Genomic DNA, 24,770 nt, shown 5'->3' on the forward strand with positions numbered 1-24,770 from the left:
AGCCCCCCAGGCTAGCCAGAGACAGGTTTTGTGTCTCCCAGAGACACTCTCCTAGGGCTGCCGGGGCACAGGGCAGGCACACACAGCAGGGTGGGACCCGAAGAGGACACACCGGCCCCCAACGCTTCTCCTGCAGCAACCAGCCTGGGAAACCAGCACCAGGCAGTCAGCCGGACCCGGCACGAAGCACCTCTGTCCACCATCATGGAGGCATTTAGGGGTTGAAACAATGCTGAGTGGGGGAAAGCCAGATGAAGGGGATGGTGGTGAGGACAATGCTGGGCCCAGGCCCCCACAGGGCAGCTAGACCAGCACTGTGGCTTGAGTGGTCCTCACCTCATCGACCAGGCCACAGGGCAGCATTTCCTAAACCTCATCCAAGGTGCTGGTCAGGCCACCTGTGAGTGACCAGGAGTGGGAACCACAGCACCCACCTCACAGCAAAGCGAGGCTACAGATGTAGATCACTTCCCTGAGGGCCCAGGGGACAGGACAGGCCCGGGTCCTGCCCACTTGGTCCCTCTGTCCCTATTCTGCCACTGAACCTGCTGGCCTTCTACCCAATGCTAGCTGATGGCTAGAGACCTGGACTCCATGCCCCCACCCCAAACTCCCCTCGTGCCAGACCCTTGCTGCAGGGGGGGACTTGCTCTAGCACCTCCCAAGGAAGAGCCAAGCCAGCACCTGCCCAGGGCCCAGGGACTCTGAGACAGGGCTCCCCGTGGCCATGCACTGCCTGGGCTGGAAGACAGGAGAGCAGGGGAAGGGGAGGGCACCTGCTCAGTGTGAATGTCGTGGGGCTGCAACAGGACATGTGAGCACATCCGTGCATGTGTGCATGTGAGCGTGCAGGCACACACACAGGTGTGAGCTCTGCACACACACATGAGTGAGCAGGCATGTGGTATACACATATGCATGTGAGCATGAGCATGTGTGTAGAGAGCATGTGTGTGCACGTGTGAGCCTGTGCATGAGCACATGTGTATGGGCATATCTGAGGGTGAGCACGTCAGTATATGTGAGACCATCCACATGTAAGCATGTGTGCTTGTGTCCACATGTGTCCATCAGTGTGAGCATGAACCATGTGTGTGTGTGTGCACGTGTGTGTATGTGTGTGTGAAGTGGGTGAGCTCACCTGGGTGGACAGCATGCTGGCCCAGTGTACGAGTGTGCATGTGTGCAAACGTGCAAATGTGCCAGGCATAGTACTGTGTGAGTCTAACTACACCGTCCAGAGAGGGCATCCTAGGGGCTCAGGGGTCATGGCACAACATGTACACCCCTAGCAACTGTGTGCGCAGTTATGTCCACAACAACGCCAGCTCTGCAAACTCCCACACTGGGCGCAGGGCTGACCCGCGGCCAGAACGGAAAAGGAAAAGTGACCAGAGCAGCAGGAAGGCAGAGGGCGGCCGTCCCCAGGCCCCAGGGCAGCCTTCCTGCCGCTCCTTCCCGCAGCCACAGGATCACAGGGGAGACAGTGCCTCCTAGGAGGGAGGGAGATCTGAAGGGCAAGCCCGCCAGGTGGGCAGCAGCCTGGGCTTGTCCCCTTAGCGAACCCCACAGCCTGTCCCCAGCTCCTGTGGCAACACACCGTGTCGGTCCCTCCCCTACTCACATGAAGCCCTCCCAGGCCACAGATTTCTTCCAGCTGGCCTGGCATCCCCAGGGCAGGAGGAGGCACGCATGACCGAGACAGGCCGGGCAGCCCACAGAGAAAGCTCTGGGCAGCCACACTGCAGCGTCCTCCCCAGGCCGTGGTCTCCACTGAGACTGCCCTACACACCCCGGGCACACATGGGGTCCTGAGAACCCAGCCACAGCCACGCTGTCCAGACCCAGTTCCCACTCCGTCCATACATCTAGAACCAACGACTTCTCATTGTGCCCCGCGACCCACCAGGACCAGCCCTGAGGTGGCTCCTGACAACCCTGCTTTGCCTCTATACTCCCCTCCCTGAGGGGACTGTGTCCCTCCCCCCAGGCAGACCTGTCCTCACGAGGGCCCCAGGGCCTCAGAAAGTGACCCCGTTGGGAAACAGTCTTTATGGGGGAGCTCACATTGGGGAGACCCAGGACACACAGACCAGCCACCAGCCAGCGAGCACCCAGGCCTCGGGGGAAAGCTCGGCGCAGCAAGAAGGGTCCCTGGACCATACACCTGGACCATACACCTCCGCCCCCAGAGGGTAGCTGCTTCGAGCCCCGCCCAGCCCCACCAGGCCTGAGGCCCCTAACCCCACCTCGGCCTTCCCCACAGCCTTCCCCACCCCCGCATGGCTCACAGGCCAGCACAGAAGTGCTCCAGGGCGTCCTGCATCTGCTGCCATAGGACAGCCATTCCGAGGAGGAAGGGCCCATCCCAGTGTCTGCTACCCCCACCCTACCGGGCCTGAGCCCATGCACAGCACCCTGCCGGCCCTGCGCAAATGTTTGTGGGGCCTGAGAGAGAGCTGCCCAGCGTGTGCTTTAGGGACACATTATTTTTTCGACTTTGTTGTATCTTTTCATTCTTTTTAAAGAAAGAATTGGTCTGGAAAATACTACATAGTCCTTCTCAGGAATCCGCAGGACATGTGAGCATGTTAAGTGCTCTGAGAAGTCCTGCAACAATAGAAACTGCTTGACTGTGCTTTACGCACAGCTTCCCAGTTGACAGAGCCCCTTCCTACCCGACATCGCTGGTGCAGCTCCTGGCACTTACTCAGGCTCTGTCTCTGCATCCCGTGGCCCCCTCAGATGGCTGGAGCTCAGCCGGCACAGGAGAGTGAGAGCCGGGAGCCACAGACCATCTTCCGGGCACCCCACCCCTGGGTGGATCATATCAGGGTCTGCATGCAGCAGCCTATGGGGGTAGAGCTGCTCTAGGCCAGACCCCCACCTGCACAAACGGCCCCCTCTTGGCTGAGGTGGGGCAGGACCCAGGGCATTGGGGGATCCAGGCAAAATCTGCAGCCCACTGAGACAGACGTGGAATTGAGAGTGCCGCTGGGCAGAAATCTGGGCCCCCAACAGCAGACGGGGCCAGTGCCCAGCTGCCCCTGGGGCGCACGTGTACCATGCAGACCTCAGGAAGCCCCAGTCACCAGGCAATGCTGCCCCACCCAGCTAGCACTGGTCCTTTTCCGTCACCTCCAGGTCACAAACACTGCTAAGCAGGTCTCTGAGAAATCACAGTGGCCATTAGAAGCTTCCTGTCATTCTCACCCAGCATGACGTCTTCTCCTCACTCCCACACAAACCCACAGGGTCCTGCACGTGGCTTCGTGTCCAGGTCACACGAAGCAAGAACATGACCCTCAGCTGGTGGGGGCTGGGGCTGGCGGCAGCTTGGAGGCTGCCCCCTTCCTACCGTGGACTCCCTCGGTCTCCCCTGACCTCAAGCAGCCTGGCCTGGGACGGGGGGACAGTACCATCCAGGACCAGAGGAACGGCACAGGGATGGGGCACAGCAATGGGCACAGCGGCAAAGCCAGAGAATCCCAACCCCTAGGCCCCTGGGGAGGAAGTGGGCACCTTTCCTCAGTGGGGGCCCAGCTCCTCGGCCCGGCTCACATTTGGGGGCTCAGAGGGCCCCGACCCAGCCTCCAGCCCTGGCACCCACAGGCAAGCCAGCGAGAAGGGGGCCAAGGGCAGCCACCCCAGACTGTCCTCTGACTGAACAGATGGGGCTTCCCAGGGGCTCCGGGCACCTGCTCACCCCCCAACAGGGTCATAGTGTGACTGCTCAGCTCGCAACAGGAAGCCCCCTCCCCGTGCTCAGCCTACCTTCTCGGCCACAGCCACACCACAGGGCTCCAGCAAGCACTCCTACTTTCCTCTGCTGCCCCCTCCCTCCACATTTCCTCCTGTTCTTAGGGCCCCAGCCAGCTCCCTGAGCGCTCCACCCCACAGCCCTGCTGGCCTGCCCTGCCCCAGCCCCTGTCACATCAGCATCTGCTAGCAACCAGCCTCCCTGTCAGATCCAAGCACCCATGGGCAGACACTGGCCCTGCAGGGCCCCCCAAATCCCCGGAGCTAGCGGCAGCTGAGCGACAGCCATCCTGGGAGGGTGGGGGGCAGGGTCCCAGGCTCAGGCTCTGCCCCACATGAGCCTCACATCCCCCCTCCCCTTCACGTGCCACTGACCCAGACATGGGGGAACAAGTGGGTGTCCCAAGAGGCCGGATCACAGGCCTTTTCCTGGAGCATTCAAAGAAACAGATGAACTCCAAATACATAAATAAGTAAATCGCGTATTAAAAGTGTCTTCTTGGGCAGCCCGGGTGGCTCAGCGGTTTAGTACCGCCTTTGGCCCAGGGCGTGATCCTGGAGACCCGGGATTGAGTCCCATCTTGGGCTCCCTGCGTGGAGCCTGCTTCTCCCTCGGCCTGTGTCTCTGCCTCTCTCTCTCTCTCATGAATAAATAAATAAAATCTTAAAAAAAAAAAAAAAAAATGAAAGTGTCTTCTTAAAAACAAATGATCAAGAAAGCCAAAGCCTCAAGTTCAGGACACAGATGAAGACCCTGTCCATGTCTCCAGGCCAACATGACAACCTGGGCACCCAAGGCCCCAAGGCCAGGCCCTGTGGCCAAGACGCCCCCATTTCCGCACCACCACAGCCCTGCCCCCAGCCCAGCTCCTCTACTTCTGCCAGGCCAAGGGCTGCTTGAGGCCCCACCTGCCACCGACCTCCCTGCCCCCAGCGCCACACGGCCCCCTCCTGATAGCTGGCCAGGCCAACACAGAGCCACCTCGTCCTTCCTGGCCACCAGCTCAGACAGGCAGAGCCGTGGGCCAGGCCAGAAGCTCAGGCCAAGCCAGGCTGCAAAGGAGAGACTGTCCCGGCCCGTGTGCCTGGGCTGAAATCAGCCTTCCCTCCTTCAAAAGCCAGCATTTGGGCCCTGTGTCCAACCTGGCTCCCAGGGTCTGGCTGGGCCTCGGGCCCTGCCACTCCTCCTCAGCCCTGCCCCTGGGATGGTCACTCTAAGACACAGGTGAAACCAAGGGTCATCAGAGCCCAGCTCAGGAGCATGACCCTGTCCCTAGGTTCCCTTCCCCTTGCCCGTGAGAGCATACGCTCACCCCCCCAGCCCCAGAGGCCAAGCCAGAGGTCCCCCGACCCCAGGCCAGCCATGTCATTGTGCATCCACATCCCTTCCCAGGTGTAAAACACCATGCTCACCACACCCGGCCCGAGCCTCCTCTCCCCACCCCCATCATTTAGTAGGTTACTAGGCAGGCCCGAGGGGCCCCATCTCACAGCAGAAACCACAGCCCCCCGGGTTTGACCTCTACCCTGCACCCCACTCAACAGATCCCTTTGTTTGCCTAGGAGCCCGAAGCAGGGAACACACATCAGCATGATCAGAGAGCATGGGGAGGAGGGCTGCTGCCACCAGCATCTAGGCACCCACCCTGTCCCCTGACATCCTCCTGCCCACGGGGAAAGCCAGAGCTGCTTCCTTCTCCCCTTCCCTCCTGCTCCCTTCCTGGGGAGGATTATTCATTTCCTTTCCCAGAAAAACAGCACCAGCATCCTTCTCTTCCCCTTTTCCCACTGGAGTTCGTGTAAAACTGTCTGCCCCTAATCAGCAGCTCCCATGTTTCCTGTGTGTGGAGGGACTCAGGAGCGGAGAGACAGGCAGGAGCCAAGCTCCCATCCCAGCACGGGCGACCTGGTACCCCAGGCACCCCCACTGCGCGGCCCCATCCCTCATCTCATGTCAGGGGTGCCATGTCACTCTCTCAGGGGAGGCCAGACTCTGGGACAACCTCTGCAGGGAAGGGGTGCTCTCACCTCTTACCTATCAGCCCCAACTGCCCATCCACCTGTGCTATACCCACCTTCAGGCCACCTGTCCCCATACCCACCCTCAAGCCACCTGTGCCCACACCCACAGGCCAGGAGCAGCTTCCCAAATACTCCCTGCAGCCAGATCCCACAGCTGTAAGCCCCGTTTAGTTTATGAAGCAGAGGCTTCAGAGTGAGGCTCACCCTCCCTCCTGCATCCATCAGGAACCCCCACCCCCCCAAGGGAGGCAGCAACAAACCCCCATGAAGTAAATGGGGAGACTGAGCCCAGGCTGCCAGCACAGGAGGCAGGACAGGAGCCAGGAGCCTGATACCCAGCCATGGGCCCTCCTGGGAACAGAGAGCCACAGGACCCCAGGGCAGGGCATGGCCGTGGCAAGGCAAGCTGGTGAGGGACTCCAAGACATGACCCCGAAGAGGTGTCTGAGCCCACAGACACCAGTGTATGGCACCCCCTCTTGATGCCAGACATCCGGGCCCTGCAGACAGGCCCCACCCTCAGCCCAGAGCCCCTAGCCCCAGCCCTCTGTCCTTGGCCCCTGCCCATATCAGCCTGTGCAGTTCATGGCTCCTGTCTTTTATGATTCTGTTTCAACAGCTCCAGGGGGCAGAGTGGGGGATGCATGGCCCCAACAGCTCCTCACGCTGTGACCAGTGCCACCAAATGCAGGAATGGGGCCTGCATCCCACCACTGCCAGGGACAGGCCCTTAACACGTGGCCTCTTCTGAGGCAGCAATTTCGTGTCGGGGAAGGGACACTCACGGGACAGGCAGCCCTGCTCGCCTGGCTGCTGGCTCCACCCTGGGCAGCACCTGAACACGGTCTGGGCCTCCATGGCATACACCTGCCTGTAGCCTGTGTAGTAGATGGTTCTAGAAAAGAAGGGAGACAGCAAACATTTACTGCAGACGCTATTTCTCTCCATCCTCGAGGATTCTCTGACTGTCCCAGAGCAGAGCCCACCCGCATGAACAGGGGCAGCAAGACAAGTGACTGCCCTGGCCAGCTCTGCCCCAGGGCAGGGTGCCACCCCATTCCCCCTCCATCCCCACTGTGAGCCCAGCTCCAAGCTGGCATCAGGATGGGCACAGCACCCCACATCTGGCTCTCATCACCAGGCCAGATTTGAGGGCTTGCGGTCAGCCCAAAGTGTCCAGCTTAGAGCGGCTTCCTGGGTGCCCAGTGCTGAGCAGGCTGTGCCAGGGGTGGTACCAATCCAGACCTGGGCTCAGTCCACCCAGGTACCAAGGAGGCAGACAGCAGGACACCTGTAGCGTAGGCGAGCCTCCACATACACACCAAGGAGTGCAGGCTGGGGACAGGGAGAGGCACCGGGGGCAGCAGCACCAGGACCACGCAGCACCAAGGTCAGAGGGGAGCAGGTGCAAGGGCTGCTCAGAGGAGAAAAGCCCAGGTGCCCTGGGTCCAAGGCTGGTTCCTGCTCAGGGTGGGAGCGGATCCCACGATGGCCGAGCAGAGAGAGGCAGAGTCCCAGGCAGGAGCTGGAGGGGGATCCTCCAAATACAGATCCAGCCAGTCAGCAGCCTGGCACAGGGAGTAGCCACCGGAAGGCATCGTCGAAGCCAGAAAGAGACCCGCTCACCCAGGGGCTGCCCCAGACCACCTTCACTGCTGGGCCACTCGGGGCCACCCTCTGCCCCTTTACAGGCAGTCGGTGGCACCAGCCTCCAACCAGCTTCTTTGCATGTCACCAGCTGCACGGCAGGCTGGGTGGCTCTGATGGAGCCAACGTCCAGGGGCTCACCTCCCTCAGCTGTGAACTTGGAGCCAAAGCTGATGCTGGAGGGAGGCAGAGGGCGCCTCAGTCCCACACAGACACCCCCCCCCCCCCCCCCCCCCGCTGGTGGCTGCACGCACCCCCAGGCTCCCATACCCCAGTTCCATCTCAGCTGGGCCTCAGATTGTGGAAGAGTCTCTGCCTTCCAGAAAGCTCCATCCCCCTTCTTCAGAGAGCGAGTTACAACAGCCGTGCCATCTGACCACGTCCCACATCCAAGGGCTGGTGTCCTCACAAGAAGGGACCCATCACAGACACACTGGAGAGGGCCACGCAGCTGCCGCGGCAGACTGGGGAGAGGCTGCGGAGCGCCGTGTCACCACCACCACCGGAGACCGGGGGTGGGGAGGCCTGGGACACAGGGAACGAGCCACACCCACAGCTGGGCCTGGGACCCCCAGCACCCAGAACTGGCAGAGGAGCCCACTGCCCCCGTTCATCACCGTTGTCACAGCGGCAACAGAACTAACATAGGACTCCACGCCCAGTCCCCGCCTCCATGACTGTGAGGTCCCTGTGTCCCCAGGACAGGGCTGGTCACGGGCTGTGTGTGGAGGCAGGAAGCCGGGCAAGGGGATCAGACAGAGCACAGTCACAGGACAGAGGAGGGCGATGAGCCGAGGCCACCCACAGCCTCAGACGCAGCAGCCCTGCCCCACCACAGTCTGTAGGAACAGGGACCGGGGCCCGGCCAACGGCCAAGGAGTCAAGGACCCTTGAGCCCCAGGAGTGGCCCTCGGGCCTGGACTGCTGTTTCCAGGGAACTAAACACCCTCCTGCCAGGTGGGGCTCACCAGGGGAGCCGTGGGAAACCCAGGGCCACGCTGGGGACCAGGACCTCACAAACAACGCCACTTCCCGGAAGCGTGAGTTCATGCGCGTGCACTGCACACAGCAGCTCAGGAGAGCTTTGCAAACACCACCTTGGCAGGACATGAAACCACTTGCCCGGAGAGAAACCCACCACTTCAGTGGACAGTATTTGGCAGAGCAAACCGTGTTGCAGCCCTTCCACTGTAAATATTTATCCTTCGCCAGGGGCTACGTGCTGCTCCTCGCGGTCACCCGGATGAGGGAGCCGACCAGCCCCCTGTCACCTACCCCACCCTCACAAGTCAGAGACCCTCCAAGACAGCTGGTGGGCCTACTACCCCTCTGCCCCCGAGAGCTGACCCCTCACTCCCCCACAGCCTACATGGGACAGCTCACAGGACACCTTCCATGGGCTCCGGCCACCACACAGAGCTGGCTCACAGCAGGGCCTGGGGCATAGGGGGGCTGGGGTACCATCCCCTGGGCCGCAGGACAGGAGATCCGGGGACGGACCCGGAAGGACAGGTTCCTTGTGGGTTCCTGGCTCCTCCAAGCACGCTCTCCTCTTCCCTTTGCACGGACTGCACCCCCCAAAAGGCAAGGGGCCTTTCATGCAGCCGGGCGGGGGGGGGGGCTCCTGAGGCCTACCCCAGACTGTACTGGCTGGTGGTCTGTCAGGGAGACGTTCCTGATGTGCTAGGAGAGCCGACCTCTGGCCCCCAGGCTGGCAGGTGGGGGGTGAGGGGCAGGGGGCAGGGCCGGCCTCCCAGGGAAGCCATAGCCTCTGTGAATTCCTGAAGGATGAAGGGGAGCCTGCCAGCCAGAGGCCACAGCTTCAACAGCCACTGGAGGAACATCTGGATGAGGCATTCGGCAACTGCCCACAGCCAGCACGCTGGGCTCAGCTGCAGCATCACAGGACGGGACATGACCCATTAGCAGGCAGGAGCCCCACGGAAGGGAAGTGGAACCGGGCCCAGAAAGTTCTGGGAGCAGGTCACAGGACACCCCGCAGGACAGAGAGGTGGTGAGACAGCTCTCGTTCACATGGAGTGGAGGGCCGTGGGCTGGAAGGAACCCCACTGCACCCCACAACAGGCATACTGGGCAGCCACCTGCCCCCCCAGGCCAGGGACCCAAACTGTTCCTGCTGAACTCGAAGGGAGGGTCCCAGAACCCGTTTGTATGGGGTCCCTCCCGAGGCTTCCCAAGAGACCCCGACACGGAACAGACTCCAGGCCCACCCCACACTGGCAGGAAGCCTGGCAGAGACCCTGCAGCCCCAGCCCCACATCATAGGGCAGCAAGCCCACCCAGGCAGGGGGACTTTCCTCCCAGGGCCTCAGACATCCCACCAGGATGCGGACAGCACCCAGATGCTTTGGAAACGCTGCTGCCACCCCACCCTGGCCAGCCTAGGGACCAGGGACAGGGAAACTGGGGAACAGTTGGCCCAGGTGGCCTCCTTGGCACAGCCACCCACCCAACTCTCTGACCCTGGAGCCACAGGGCTCCGGGCAGCTTCCACTGTGAGTGGTCGGGGAGACACAGCCCAGGAGTGGACACTGCACAGGTGGGAAGGCCCAGAGGACACCCTGCAGGGTCCATCTCTGGGGGAAGCATGAGGACAGCTGTCTTCTTCCTCCACGGGGCTTCTCAACATCAGCCCCTCGACCTTGGAGCAGGATCCTTCGAGGCTACAGGGCCATCCTGAGCACCAGAGGATGTGGAACAGTGTCCCTGCCTCACCTGCTCATTCAGCACCCTGCCCCTCAGCTCACCTAGGGCAATGGACATGTCCCACTGTCCCCAGGCAGCAGCAAGGTCCCAGGGAGGGAGCTTGTGCTCCACACAGTGACACCATGCAGGCCACCCTCAAGGCTATGCTGCGAGCTGGACAGCACACCCCATCTGCAGCCCAAGTCCCCCTTCCCCACACCTAAGCCAGGAGCAGCGCAGCTTCCAGCCAGGGGAGTCACCAAGCTGAGGCACCCCCCACCACCACCACCCAGCTTTGCAATCACCCAGATTCCAGAGCCTGAGTCTATAAAAAGAGGAGAGGTATGCAAAGGCACTCCTTAATTTGATCTTGAAATAAAGTCTTGAGCAATAAAAGGTTTCACACTGGCTCTTCTGGGAATGAGGCCCAGGGGTTCGGCCACAAAAGTCCCAAAGAACTCAGCAGGCTGGGCACCATGCTGTTCCCCTCTCATCCGGTCAAACCCCCTCAGGGGTCCCCTACTGGATCCCTGCCTTCCTCAGAGTACCCCTCCCACAGGGTCCCCTCCTCCCAGCAGGGCCCCCACTGCACAGCAATGCCTCATTCTGGGAGTGGCCCGGTGGGGGCACGAGAGGCCTTGACATCAGATGCAGGACAGTGGGAAGGGGTGCCAGAGGCCTGGAGATGAGGACAGCCCCCTACCCCAGCCACCCGGCTCCCACTCCACACCTGGGGACCCTGGCACATACCTCCGCTCGTGGCCAACACACCAGGCCTGCCGCCCGCAGCCCGGCTTCCATACGGGCACAGTTCGGCTGAAAGCCTGCACACAGGGCTGGCGGCGGCCCACCAAGGTCAGCTCCTGCTCAGCACACACGTGGGGCCTGGGACAGAGGACAGGTGGTCAGCGCCCCAGCCACCACAGACAACAGGCAGCAGTCCTCGTGCACGCCCACTCCGGGGCATGGAGTCATCCAGGGTGAGGCTCAGACCATCCAGGCCCTACAGCTTCCCACCCCACGCCCCCCTACCGCAGGGCTGCAGGAGGCTCAGAGTCTGGGACCTCAGAGGAAGAGGAAGGGTGGCTACAGGGTCACATCTGAGCATCCTCCATGAAGGGCCCCCCGCTGCCCACAGTGTTACTGCCAAGACCCCAACACACTGCTGCCCCCTTGAGCAGGGACAGTGACATCGTGACTCCCATCCTAGGTCCCAGATTCCCCAGCCACTCCCTGGCCTCATGCTGGGCACACAGCTGGGTAGGTGTAGAAAGGAGGGGAGCATCCAGGGAGCATGGCATGGGGGGCACAGTGGGGGCCCTGTGACTTCAGTGGTTCTGCTGCATCCTTGAACCCCTGCAGACGGACAAGTGGACAGGAGTGTGCCACACTCAGGAAGAAGATAGTTGAGAGACAGAAAGGGCCCAGCCCTGCTCCAGGAGGGGAGGGAGGGGCGCAGCCTGCCCCAGGCATGCCCTGATTCAGGGAGGGTGGTAATCACACAGGCAGATTTCCAGGGAGCAGGCAAAGCTTTGAAAAGTTTGTGAAACCAGACAGACGCCTCTGAGGAAGGGGATGGTCTCCTCTGAGGACCCCCTCCCTTCCTGGCCCTGCTCAAACCACAGTCGCATGGGCCCACTGACACCTCGAGGCTCACACAGCAGCCCCCAAGGCTCATCCCCTCCGGCCCCCACTCCCTCAGGGACTCCTCCCCAGGGACTGCCCCCCACCCCACCCCCTGTCCCAGGCCTGCAGAGCCGCCTGGCTCTCCCAGCGGGAGCTTTCTCCTGAAAACAGCTGCAGCCTTGCCGGTTCCCCACTGGCCTCACAGGAACGGGGGTGAGTGCTAGCACGGTCTCCTCTGGGCAGTTCCCAGCCCTTCCCAAGCATAACCTTGGCCAGCTTCTCCATTTGCAGAGTGGAGGAGGTTGGGGGGGCGGGGAACAGACACAGAGATCTGAGGGTTAGCCCAAGTGGCAGTCGGCTCCTGATTCCCATCTGGGGAGGGAAGGCCGACTACAAAGTGAACACAGCTCCGTCGGACATCTGCTCGCCGGCAGAGGGGCTCCTAGAGGCTGGTAGCCTTGCCCGCAGCTGAGGTGAAGGTGGGCATGAGAAGCGTCCCTCCAGGGTAGGCCCCAGAGTGAGGAGGTGAGGAAGGGAAAACCAGGGCAGCCTCGCCCAGCTGGGGAAGGCCAGCTGCTCATACCCCCTGTCCAGGAGGAGGGCTAGGCTATGGAGAAGTGTCTCTCTCCATCAGGTCTGTTCTCACAGGCTCCCCTTCTGAGCTCCACAGTGGGCCTCTGAACACACATCACCCTGGCCTGGGTGCAGTACTCGAGCCTGGGACCCTGCAGCCTCAGACCACTGCCAGCTGGAGCTCCAGGGGGTGGGGACACCGTCTCCCTGACCCAACTCTGCTCCCACAGCCCAGCCAGCAGCCTTGGGCCAGCCCTGCATCACTCCAGGCCCCAGGAAGGAAAGCCAACCACTCTTCCAACAGAAATTCACTTTATGGGCACAAATAAGTAAAGACAGGCTGCAGGGTTTTGAATCTGGACATGGTCAGCCAGTGGGAGCCAAAGAAGCAGCCACAGGCACTCCTACAGCTCTACAACGGCCCCCTGAGCACCTGTGAGTCAGCGGGATCCCCCGCCATGGCACCCCTCTTCTCTATGCTTCCCCCAGAGGCTCAACAGGTGGTTCAGGAACCCGGACACAGGGGATGGGGATGCCTGCACCAGAACCTGCAGGCTCATCGGCTCTCCCCCAAGGAAAAGGTGGCAGGGAACACAGGATCAGCATGGACAAAACATGTTCTGGGGCCCTGGCTGTTCTCTGGGCCCCCTCCCCTGCTCCTCTGGGGTACAAGGAGCAAAGAGAAAATTCTGGCTCCAGCTTCCCCATCTCTGCAGTCCAGCTGAACAGTGCTCTCCCCCACGCAGTCAGCCGGGCAGCAGGGCCCACTGTCACCCCACAGCATGTTGGGGCACACACCAGGGGTGTCAGAGACAATCAGACAGTAGAGCACTGGAGGGTGTACTCCTGGGTGTCACAAAACTCGACATGCCTGGGGCAGTCTGAGAATAGAAACCTCACAAGAAATAGGGATTCAAGCCCCCAGAGGGGCAGCCACCCCTGCCACGTGGAGGCTCCCTGAGGAGGAAGGGAGAGGGGAGAGGAGGCTTTGAGGAAAGCATGGAGCAGAAAAAGGATGTCCCAGGCAACCCACTTGCCCAGGCGGGCTAGAGGCCTTCTGGAGCAACAGGGGTGCAGGCCAAACAGGCCTGTGGCTCCACCCCTCGGGCCTCAGGAAAGGGGGCCCAGGCCGGGGACAAGCAGTCTCCACAAACACATGGGGCAGAAGCCCCCTCTGAAGGAGAAGGCCTCTGTCCTCACGGGCTGAGCAGCTGCCCACCTGGCCAGCACTTGGAACCCCCGCCAGTCTGGGCCTCGGGAAGTCCCCAGCTAACCATGCAAAGGGCAGAGTGCAGTGGCAGGCTGAGTTGCCAGACAGCCACTGTGAGAATCCTTCTGAGGCTGCAGCTTCCCTTGGACAAACTAACCCAGGGGGATCACTGCGAAGAAAGGTGTCCAGCAGGAGTCACATGGAGAGTCAGGATTCAAGCCACTCACGTTTCTAGATGCAAAGGCTTCCTTTTCTGTTGAAAAGGCCCCAAGGAAATCTTCCCACTTGGGGCAAAGCAAGACCCAGGGTGGAGATCCTGGGGCAAGGACTTGCCCTCTCCCAGCCGTGCCTAGAGGTGACCATCGCACCACCAGGTGCTGGGCAGGGGTCCCTAACCAGGTCACCTGCCCCTCTGCAACCTTGGGCCACCTGTCAGCATGGGACAGGCCCCAGGCCCAGCACCCTGCAGGAGCCCTGGGGGTGGGGGCCACCAGCAGGTGCCCCCCCTCCTCTTCCCTGGCTCACTTTGGTACCAGTCTTCCTTTGAGGCCGGCGCAAGGATTGATGTGCTGTTTCAGAGAGACCGCTAAGCGGCCCGTTGGGGAATCATCTTTCAAAACTGAATTCATCTCAGCTGGCTCCCTGACCCTCTCTTCCTGCCCATTCTGGTGCCGAATTCCTTCCCCGGCTCGCAGCCCCAGCACGCACGTGTTTAACACATAAACCAAGTCCAGCGGCCCCCTGTCTGGGCGCACCCCGCCCCTGCAAGGCCCCCCCACCCCCGGCCCCGGGAGGCCTGCTTTGGAAGGAAGTGAGAAGGGGCTGCTTCCTTCCTGCGTTCTCGGGGCCAGGAGCCAGGAGCCAGGAGCCAGGAGCCAGACCCTGCCCGCCAGGACCCCGACTGCAGCGCAGCTTCGCCCAGAGCGCGGGCGCGCGTTATGAAGGAGGAGGACGCCGGTCCGGGAAGGAGGGGGCGGCCCCGCTCCCGGGACCCCCAGACCCAAGCCCGACCCTCCCCAGGTGCTGCAGAGCGCCCAACCTGGTCGGGGCCGTGGGGACAAAGCTGCCCGGGGGCCCCGCCGGCCAGCGGCGCCCTCCCCTCCCGCTACTCACAGGCCGGGGTGCAGGCGGAGCAGGGCGCCCGCCGGCTCCGCGGGGAGCAGCAGCGCCAGGGCCAGGACCACCGCGCACCCCGCCGCCCGCGCCTCCGGGAGGCCCGGCATCGTGCCCGCCGCCCCGCGCCGGCTCCCCGCGCCGGCCCCGCTCACTGGAGGCCCTGCCGGGCCCTGGGAGCCGCCGCCTCCGCGTGCGCCATGGCCCCGGGGCGCGCAGGTGCCCCCGCCGAGCCCCAGGCCGCCGCAGGTGCCGAGGGTCCGGCTTCCCGCCCGGCCCGCGCCCGCGTCCCGCGACTCTGCGCGCCCGGCCCGGTCGCCGGAGGCCCGCCCGCCCTCGCCACGCCCCCGGCCCGGACCCCCGCCCCGCCCCGCCCCGCCCGCCGCGAGGCCCCGCCCCAGGCTGCGCGCTCCTGCCGCCCCGGGGCGACCGACCTGCGGGACCTCGGGCCCAGGCGCCGGCCTTCAGACCTCTCATCTCCGGACCTTCAAGATTCCGCGACGCTGCATCCATTGTCATCCCCGTGCCCCTCCCCTCCCTGGCCAGGCTGAGGGTGGAGGGGGTGTCGCCTCCGCTGCGCCCCCGACCCCCCCCCGTGTCCCTCTGGACACTCCTCCCCGGGCCCCTGAGCTGTTGGTCCTCGCCCTGGACATTTTTACACCGTGCAGGGCGCTCCCGCTCGGTCGGGTCCCAGCAGCCGCCGGCCTGCAGTCAGGGCCTGAAAGTCCCTGTTCCCAGAGGCCATCTGGGGCAGGAGTCTCCCTTTATTTCCCTCCCTTTAAACCTGGTTTGGGGGCAGCTCCGGTGGCTCAGCGGTTTAGCGCCGCCTGCAGCCCAAGGTGTGATCCTGGAGACTGGGGATGAGTCCCACGTTGGGCTCCCTGCATGGAGCCTGCTTCTCCCTCTGCCTGTGTCTCTGCCTCTCTATCTCTCTGTGACTATCATAAATAAATAAAAATTAAAAAAAAATTTAAAAAAATAAATAAAAATCTTTAAAAATAATAAACCTGGTTTGGGGGCGCCTGGCCAGCTCAGTCAGTAGAGTGAGTGACTTTTGCTCTTTGGGTCCTGAGTTCAAGCCTATGCTGGGCATAGGGATTACTTTAAAAAATAACCAACCAACCTGGTTTGAGTTTGGAATTCACTTACTCCAGAGGTGAGGACCGGGCGTTCTGGGGTCCGAGGGGACAGGGGGTCCCTGGGGCACGGTTTTTGAAGAGCAGGGAAAGGTGTGCAGAACCAGGCACCCTGTCAGCCACGCACTGCGGAGGGAGAGCTGTGGCCAGGCCCAGTGCAGAGGCCCGCCCATGGTGAGGCCCATCTTCCAAGCCAGCAAGCTCTCTTTCTTCGTCCACCACTTCATGTCCTCTGAGCCACTGGCCCTGTCTTGCCCTCATACAAAAGCACGGGGACTCCGGCTGGGAGGGGCTTTGGAGGAGGGAGCACCAGCATCCAGAAGCAATCAGGGAGTAGCAATGCTCCCACGCTGACCACTCGGAGCCCTCCACACCCCCTGGAAACTTATAGTCACCTGGGACTGGGGCAGCCAAGCCAGCCCTGCTGCCTCCCTCTGTGCAGATGGACAACCTGAGGTCAGTGTGGGGAGCAGCACCACCAAGTGACCCAGCTTATAAACTGCAGATGTGACAACAGAGCACACAGGGGTCAAACTCTGGGCACCTTGGGGAAACCCCCTACTCTGCTACCTATAAATCTGAGAAAACCACTGAGGCACAGAGATGGAGGCCAGCCAGCCTGATAGTGACAGTGTCCCAGGCTACTCCAGCTGCCACACCAGAATGCCACAGACCCAGCAGGCTAAACCCAGACATGGTTTCTTGGTTCTGGAGACCCGAAGTCCGTGATCAAGGTGACCGCCGCAGGTCCCAGGTGAGGACCCTCTTCCTGGCCCATAGAAGGGCACCCTCTCTGTCCTCAGCTGGTGGAGGTGGCAGGGCGGGAGAGAATACTCTGTGTCCCTTTCTGTTTGTGGAAGGCACCAGCCCTACAGGGTCAGGGCCTACCCTTACCTCATTGACCTTTATTACCTCCTGAAAGTCCCTGTTCCAAATACGGGCACTTCGGGAGTTAGAGCTTCATGTACATTTGGGAGGGATACAGTTCAGTTCATAGCGGGGTGATTCCAATGTCTTCTGAAACCAGGGACATGCTGAATCAGCACCCGTCGCCACTTGGAGACTGTGGATAAGCAAACTCTATGGTGACTGAAACCCTATGCCAAATATTTTGCCAGTTCAATGGGAAGTCTTTGTGGACAGCTGGTTCTGAAGTTCATTCCTAAACATCCTGTTTGCCCAGAAGAGAAACTAAACCAAAGAAGCGATCTCCTCAAGCATGGCCGGGGGTGGGTGGGGGGTGGTGAGGACTCTGGAGCAGACGCTTGGGTCAGGGCCCATCTGTTGATGAGCTACGGAGCCTGAGACGGGCCTTGCGTCCTGCGTGTGGCCCTGGACATGGTCTTTCTGTTCTTTAGTCCTGGTGTGTGAGCCAGGAACAGCAGAGCAGCACCTCCAATGGTGGTTCCCACTCCACCTTGAATCCTGCTCCTGTTTGATGAATGGACAGGTATGGCCCCGTCCCCACCATGGGGCCCCCCCAGGTTGGGACACACCATTGGGAAAGGAGTCAGGTTCCCGGTGGCACCGGGATGTTTGAGATCACCCACCCCAGCAAGAGTCAAACACAACCCATTCATACAAAGGACCAGAGGTTGGGGTGCCACGGTATCATGGGTTGAATTACGTGTCCAAAAAGATATTTCCATGTTCTAACCCCCGGTACCTGATATAAAGATGTTGGGTTGGAATCACCCCGGACTTAGGGTGGCCCTAAACTCAGTGACAGGTGACCTCATGGAGAATGGAGATTTGGGATGCAGATAAATAAGGCCATCCGGCCACAGGCAGGCAAATGAAGGTCGCTGGCAGCCCTGGAAGCCAGGAAGGCGAGAGGCCTGGACAGACATCCTTCGGTGCCCCCAAAGGAAAGCAGCCTCGCCCATGCCTGGATTTCAGATTTCTGGGCTTCCAGAACCAGAAGAAAGGTTGACAGCTGCCGAATCTGTGGATTTCTTCTGGCAGCCGGGAAGCCAGTGCAAGCTGTGGTGAGACAGACCACGGCTTGCCAGTGGGGCCCCTGGCCTAGAGGGTAGCTGGCCATCCATGGGGGGAGGCCCCTCCCGCCAAGTATCTCAGGCCCTGGGACAGCAGAGGCTCCCCTGGAAGCCAAGTCTGGGAGAGGCAGGGCTTGGTCACTGGACGTGCTTTCTGCTGGGCGGCCCTTGCATTTCTCAGGAACGAGGTAGTATGTGTCTGCCTGGGCGCTCACCTGCTGCGCTGACCAGAACCAGTCCTTGACAACGTGCATTCCAAGGTCTCCTGGCCTCCCATCTCGCCGGCTGTCCCCAGCATCCCTCCGGCTCCAGCTCACCCACAGGAAGCACATCAAAGCCAGACCTTCTCACGGATCCCACCATCTGTGGGATGCAGCCCTCACCAGGTGTGCACACAGCCCTCAGGGCACCTGGGCCCGGCAGGTGGGTGGCTTGGCGGAGGCAGAGCAAAGCCGGGGCTCTGGTGCAGAAGCTACCATCAAAGCAACTCAGCTTTTAGAAACCGCAGGAGAATTCTCTGGTGAATTCTCCAAATCCTGCTGTTTTGCCTTAAAGCCACATTTGGAAACCTGCCTTCTTGGTCTCTAAGGATCATAGCCCCCCATCTGCTGGGAAGGGTGTGTCTCTGTCAACATTGTCCTGACCCCTGCTGTGACCAGCCAAAGACTAAGGGCAGCCTGCAGTACGCCACCTAACAGCTCTTACACGGGTCCCAAGGCCACCATGGCCTCCAAGCACTATCCAGCCCCAGCTGCAGCCCCGGCCCAGAGTGCATGGTCTCTAGAAGATGAGCTCTGCCCATGAGCCCTGCAAATGGGAATAGTCTCCAGGCTATACGTTAACCTCCGACACTGGGAGTTGGTGTGCCCAGAGCACCGAGACACGCGGCAGCTCTGAAAGCCTGGCTCCTGTTTGGCACCAGCCTGGCCCCTGGTGCCCCGGCCGCTGCTCCCATTCAGAGGCAGATATCCAAGGTGGGACTCGCTGATCTCATAAAATGCTAAACCACAACATCTGGAAGTTAAGATCAGAATCCTCACTTCCTAGTACTCCTGGGAAGAGAAAAAAATTTGTTTTCATCTTACAGTGTGCCAGGCACTCTGGTTGGAAGGCCGAGTGTGGGCCACTCTGCCACCTGCTGTCCAAAGTCACGGGAGAGGTAGTATCACAAACCCAGGGGGAGCCAGCCAGGAGCTCCCCAGCCCACAACCGGTGTACAGTATGTGTGTGGCGAGCAGGGGTTTCCAACGGAGCCCTGTCATTGTTTATGTACACATGACCCATCTGCTACAGCAGAGTCGTGTCCCCCAAACGTGCAAGTCCTAACCCCGGTCCCATGCAAGTGGCCTCATCTGGAGATAGGGACTCTACAAATGCATCAGGTTAGCGTGAGGGCATTGGGTGTCCTTAGATGAGGAGGAGACACTGAGAGACACTCGGGGGGAGGTGGCCATGTGACCACAGATGCAAAGTTTTTCGGGATGCAGCCTCAGGCCCAGGGATGCCAAGGGCTGCCAGCAACCACCAGATGCTAGAAGGGCCAGCAAGGTTTCCCCTATAGGCTTCAAAGGGAGCACAGCCCCGAGGGCTCCTTGGCCTTGGGCCTCTGGCCTACAGGATGGAGGACAAGCTCTGCTGTACCAGGCCCGTGGGGTGTGGGATGCTGGTGTGGCAGCCCAGGAACTAGTGCACCAGCCAATGCTATTCATTACCCAAGGGCCCTCCGTCCCCTTTCTGTCATTTCCTGAGCCACAGGCCTACCCAGTGCCCACATCCACCAAAATCTCAAGCCCCTGCCCAGCATTCTCTCCCCGTCCCTGCTCTTGCTGCCACCCTGGGAACCACAGGGCCCCCATCTAATGGGTCCTAGGCCCCTGTGTGCCCGGCCTCTCCTCCCAATACCCCAGCAACCATCCCCAAGATGAGACTCAGGCATGCCACCAAGCAGAGTGTTCTCTGTGGCATCTCCATTCTGCGCCCCGCCCCCGCTTGTGGTCCATGGTGCCAGGAAGTCCAGCTTCCTGTACATGGACTCGCTCCATCCAGGCTCCTGCACTTCACCCCTCCAGCTACTGGGGTACAGACTGACCCCCGTTCACGGGGAAAGAGGCAGACACTTCCGGCTGGCAGGTAGCAGGTGTGATAAGCAAGGGAACTTATTTCTGAGGCTGGTCTTGGGCAAGGCAAGTTGAGGGGATCCACACACCTGCAGCCAGAACCCTATACAGAGGCTTCCGTGGGGCTCAGTCACGCGAATCGTCCTGATGGCCCCAATGCCGCACTACCTCAAGGCTGTGTCCCTGCAGGCAGCTCCCGCCGTGGGGATGGGGGGCAGAGCGCATATCGCAAGGATGGCGTGGGGTGAGGAGCCAGACATCCTCTCTGTGACCTCCTCCACCACCCCCCTCGTGACCTGTGATCAGCTCTCACCATCTCACATGCCCCTACTTCTGCAGTGGGCTTCAGAGGTCAGCAAGGGCTGTCACTAGCATGGACATAGCTCATTTGGTGGCTTTCTGACTGCTTTGGAGGCAGAGGCCACCACAACAGTATAGACAGGCACAAGAGAAAACGCAGATTAAGACAGTAATTCCCAAAATAAGTAACAGGTTTTTCCAGCAAATGCCCCCCAATCTGAACCATTGACTTAGTAAATGCCCGAGGCTGGAGGTCAGCTCACTCACAGCCTTTGCCTGCATCCTCAGTGGGACTTAGTAAAGAGGACATATTCCCAGATGCATCAGGTATGAACACACAAACTCCCTTTTGTGATGCTGGTGCCGGCGCCTCCTTGAGAGGCAGTGGTGAGGTTTGAGGCCTTCCTACTCTGGGGGACGGTTTTCTCCCAGGGGCCCTAGTGTCCAGTGAGGACAGGCTCTGCTGGTTCTCACTCCCCACCTGGTGGGTGAGTTTGGTCAGGGCCTGGACATGTGCTGTAGTGTCCTCTGGGCCGATGGCAGGGGCAGAGACAGCAGCCGAATGATCGTACCCAGGGGACACAGAGTGTGCCTGCCTGGCCTCAAGAAGACGGAGACGTGGCTTCAGAAGCTGGACGCAGTTGTACACGCCATACTGCTGGCGGGAAGCCAGCGCTGTCAGGTATGAAGACCTGGTCCATTCCAGGACACAGCAAATGGTCGATTCCAGCTATAGTGCATTTGCTTAGGTCCAACTTGTGGCCAAACAGTGAGGTCCTGGAGAGAGCGAATAGTCCCCCAGCCAGCCCAGCAGGACAGCCAGTTGCCAGCTCTGGCAGCCAGTTCCCCTCCCCAGTGTGACAAGTCTGGTGTCCTCAGCAGCACAGCACATTGATCCAGGGTGAGAGTTGGGGCAATGGTGCTTTCCCAAAGCTTCCACACCTTTAGGGTGGGTCAGCATTAGGTGCCTCCACAGGGGTCCGCAGTCTGGGCCGGGGCAGCAACGGGCCCTACTGAGTGATCACTGAAATGTATTAAAACTTGGAGAGGACGTCTGCATGCCCAGCAAGGTGATGTGACTCATTAGTAACTTAATCTGCTATTTGATGTTCCATTTTGCCTGTCTACCATCCCACTGCTTGCAGCTTACAGGAGGTGGAGCCCCCACATCATGACCTTTGAAATGTGACCCCCATCACAGTCTGGTTCATGAGGGTATCCATACTTGGTACTCAGCTTCTCTACCAATGGCAGATTGGTTTGCATGGGGACAGAGAGCGTGGGTCAGGCCAGACACAGTGTCCACACAAACCAGGGCACGTTTGGAACCCTTGCTCAGAGGGAAGCGCCAATAGCATACTAGTTGGGAATTCTGGTGGATGGTCCTGGACTCCTTTGGCACTTGCCCTGAGTATGGTTGAGGACACACAGGATAGGCTGTCACCGCGTTAACTGGGTCACTGAACTTCAAGGGCAATCCAACATCCTTGGCAACATGCTGCCCCACGTGGGTAAGCAGGGGCCGCTCTCTCTGCGTGCCCAGTCTGCTGTTTCGACTGAAGGATCACTTGCTCATCCTCGAGCTGGGGCGTCATCTTCCAGGCTGCTGGGCACGTTAGTGCCTTACGAGCCTGGATGTGGAAGACAGCGAGGACCAGCTGAGGCTCCTGCCTGTCAACCTGAATGTCTTTTCAGGTATCCTGACCCTACGAAGGCTTATTCATGATCCTCATCGCTGGGCTTCCTGTTGCTGAGCTGTAGGGTCCATCCCTTTAGAACAGCCCAACTGATATCAGAAAGGGAGACAGAACATGAAGACTCCTAACTCTGGGAAATGAACTAGTGGTGATGGAGGGGGAGAAGGGCGGGGGGTGGGGGTGAATGGGTGACGGGCACTGAGGGGGACACTTGACGGGATGAGCACTGGGTGTTATTCTGTATGTTGGTAAATTGGACACCAATAAAAAATTAATTTATTAAAAAAAAGAAAAAAGAAAAAGAACAGCCCAACTGTCAGCACTAAGGGTTAACGGCCAGGGGCCCAGAGAGTGATCACCAGCCTTCTGAGTTCGCCCACTGGCTGCTATGGTTTGTCTCTGTTTCCATCCAGAGGGTGTCAGTGTTGGGCTGAGGACTGACGACTGTCTGCACACCAGGCAGCTGACGGACGGGGGGGGGGGGGGGGGGGGGGGGGGGGGGGGGGGGGGGGACACGACACTCTCTCATTCCCTCCCCTCAGGCTGCAGGGGCCACCCCAGGAATAGGGGCCTGGGTGTGTCTGGAGGACCTGCATGCTCCACAGGGCCTAGTATTGTCTGCATTTCTGGAGACACTGGGCTGGTGGACTTGGCCAGCGTGGTGACTGGAGCCGTGGCAGAGGTGGGTCCCTAGAAGGTGTTCTCATCCCACCCCTTGACGGCCAGGGAACCTCTGGCCACGATACACTGTTCCTTGGTGAGAGGCTCCCCTTGGAGGAGTGCTGTATGCACTGCTTGGAGCTGGTGCTCTACAGGATATATCTAATTCCTGCTCCTTCCAGTGGTGGCACTGAAATCCTAGGGACACTTCTATTGTCTCTGCCATAGCACCCAAGCCATACCTCCTAGAGGCACAACCTAACTCAAATGGCAGCCGTGCCTGCAGGATGCCCAGGGCTTTCACCTGCTTCCCTAGAAGGCTACTTGCTGCTCCAATCTCCAGTGCCACACGTGCCTCTGCTTTGCCAGATGGCATGAGGGACAGAAGCCCTGTGTCGCGTGGGGAGTAAGAGTCCTCCCAAGCCCCCCATTTCCTACAAAGCCTTGCACCTCTTTCCTGTTCCTAGGGGTTGGGTAGGCTTGCATCTTATCAACCACAAATTCTGGAGGAAATGTGCATCTGCCCCGGCCAAAACTTTATGGTGGCGCCTGGGCCTTGTGCATCTGTGGGTTCACTGTCCATCCCTGCCCCACCTAGAGGCTCCAGGGAGGCCCACAGGGGAGAGCCTTCACCCTGGACATTGTGTCCTCGGTGAAATGGGCCCGTTTTATGGACGTGGGGAAGGAGATTAGGGACAAGTCAGGCTACCGGCCCTCTGCGTTGGGTGGGGCTTTCAGGTAGCCTTGGGGAAGCATCTGAGAGCTCCTTCATTGCCCCCCGCCACGCGCAGGCAGGCGGGCTTTACTTACCAGAAACCCGTCCTTGCCAGAATCTTTTCCGTGTGTCTCCGTGAAGATGAAGTACTTCTGCAGAAATGGTTTTGCAAAGCATCAGAGTAAAGCAATAACCATGTGCAGAGGAGAAAACACAACTGGCCGTGGCCGGAGAGCTGCTGAGAATCTGTTATAACGCACTGATGAGGAAAGTGGGGTATTCCTGGGACTTCTGAAAATCACGATGGCTGCCGTCATGCCACGGCACATCAGATTCTTAGGGATTTTATAGGAACATGTCCCAGCACAAGGTTGCCGTCACTTCTTAGTTGACCATGCTTCCCGTGGGAGTGAGCATGGCAGTGAGCCTCATTAGTGTAATCTCTCTGCTAAAAGGAGAGAGAACTCATCCCTTGAGATGTTCCAGGGACCTCAGCAAAACTCCGTTAGTTCAAGGTCAACAAGAGTTCCTTTAGAACTTGACTTCTAGGATCCACAAGCAGCAGGGGTGGTAGACAGTGTCCCTCCACAATAAGCTAACCCCAAACCCCGGATTCTGGTTTCCTCTGCCTCTGCTGGGATTGGGGGCCATTAATTGGGCCCCTGCCCTCCTATATCTTCACCTGCCTGCACGGTGCTCGCCGGGCATCCCCACAGGCTGGACTCTCAGACACAAACGCTGGTGGAGAGCTGTTCAGACAGGTCTTCTCTGTACGAGTTATCTCATGTCAGCCTCCTGACGACCACTGAGCTAGGTTTTATCACTCCTGCTTTCCAGACGAGAAGGGGAAGCAGGAAGGTTACATGACTGGTTCACAATCAGCCACAGGAATGCATAGCTGGGCCAGAACTCAGACCCAGAGCAGGGGGTCCTCGGGGGCCGGCTATCCATCCTCCCCGGGAACATGTGCCCACCAGCGACCTCATCCCCTGGACTCTGGTTCCCCTTCCCAACCCTTCTCCCCCCACCCCGGGTGAGATGACCCTGAAGGTGAGGGTCACTGGAACCTCCTGCTTCCCCTTGTCACCCTGTGGAGTGGGTGAGTCCCTCATACACGGTGTCAATGGATGGACTCTTCTCTGCCCCCTGGGGAGCCCCTGGCATGGGAGCAGGCTCTGAACTTCAAGAGGTCCTAGCTTTTTGCTGATGTGTGACCTTCCCCAGGTGACAACCTCTCTGAACTGTTTTCTCCTTGGTAAGAGAAGAAAACTGCCCCCCATGCATGCGTGTTGGGAGCAAAGGCAATATTTGCAGACATACCTGGCACTTCGGACCAGTATGAAGAAGGGTGATGGTTGACACTGACCATGGCTCTCAATGTGGGCCAGGCAGAGTGCTGGGCACGCCACAGGAATCAACTCATTTAATCCTCCCAACAGCCATTGGAAATGGGAACTACTATTATCCACGTTCAACAGAAAAGGAAACAGAG

The 24,770-nt window shown here is 60.2% G+C and overlaps 1 protein-coding gene across 1 annotated transcript in view; it reads right to left on the minus strand.

The window, feature by feature from the left end:
- The window catches only part of MEGF6 (multiple EGF like domains 6), an 86,893-nt gene extending 71,724 nt beyond the window's left edge, over nucleotides 1-15,169 (minus strand). Inside the window, exons 1-4 of the mRNA XM_041773029.1 lie at nucleotides 15,091-15,169; nucleotides 14,657-14,954; nucleotides 10,885-11,019; nucleotides 6,567-6,676 (exon numbers count right to left, since the gene is read on the minus strand). Of these exons, the coding sequence (XP_041628963.1) occupies nucleotides 6,567-6,676; nucleotides 10,885-11,019; nucleotides 14,657-14,954; nucleotides 15,091-15,169 (622 nt within the window). The remainder of the gene's footprint in view (nucleotides 1-6,566; nucleotides 6,677-10,884; nucleotides 11,020-14,656; nucleotides 14,955-15,090) is intronic.
- Between the last annotated feature and the right edge of the window lie 9,601 nt (nucleotides 15,170-24,770).

This window comes from Vulpes lagopus, chromosome 10, assembly GCF_018345385.1.
Source record: "Vulpes lagopus strain Blue_001 chromosome 10, ASM1834538v1, whole genome shotgun sequence".
NCBI classification, from domain to species: Eukaryota; Metazoa; Chordata; class Mammalia; order Carnivora; family Canidae; genus Vulpes; species Vulpes lagopus.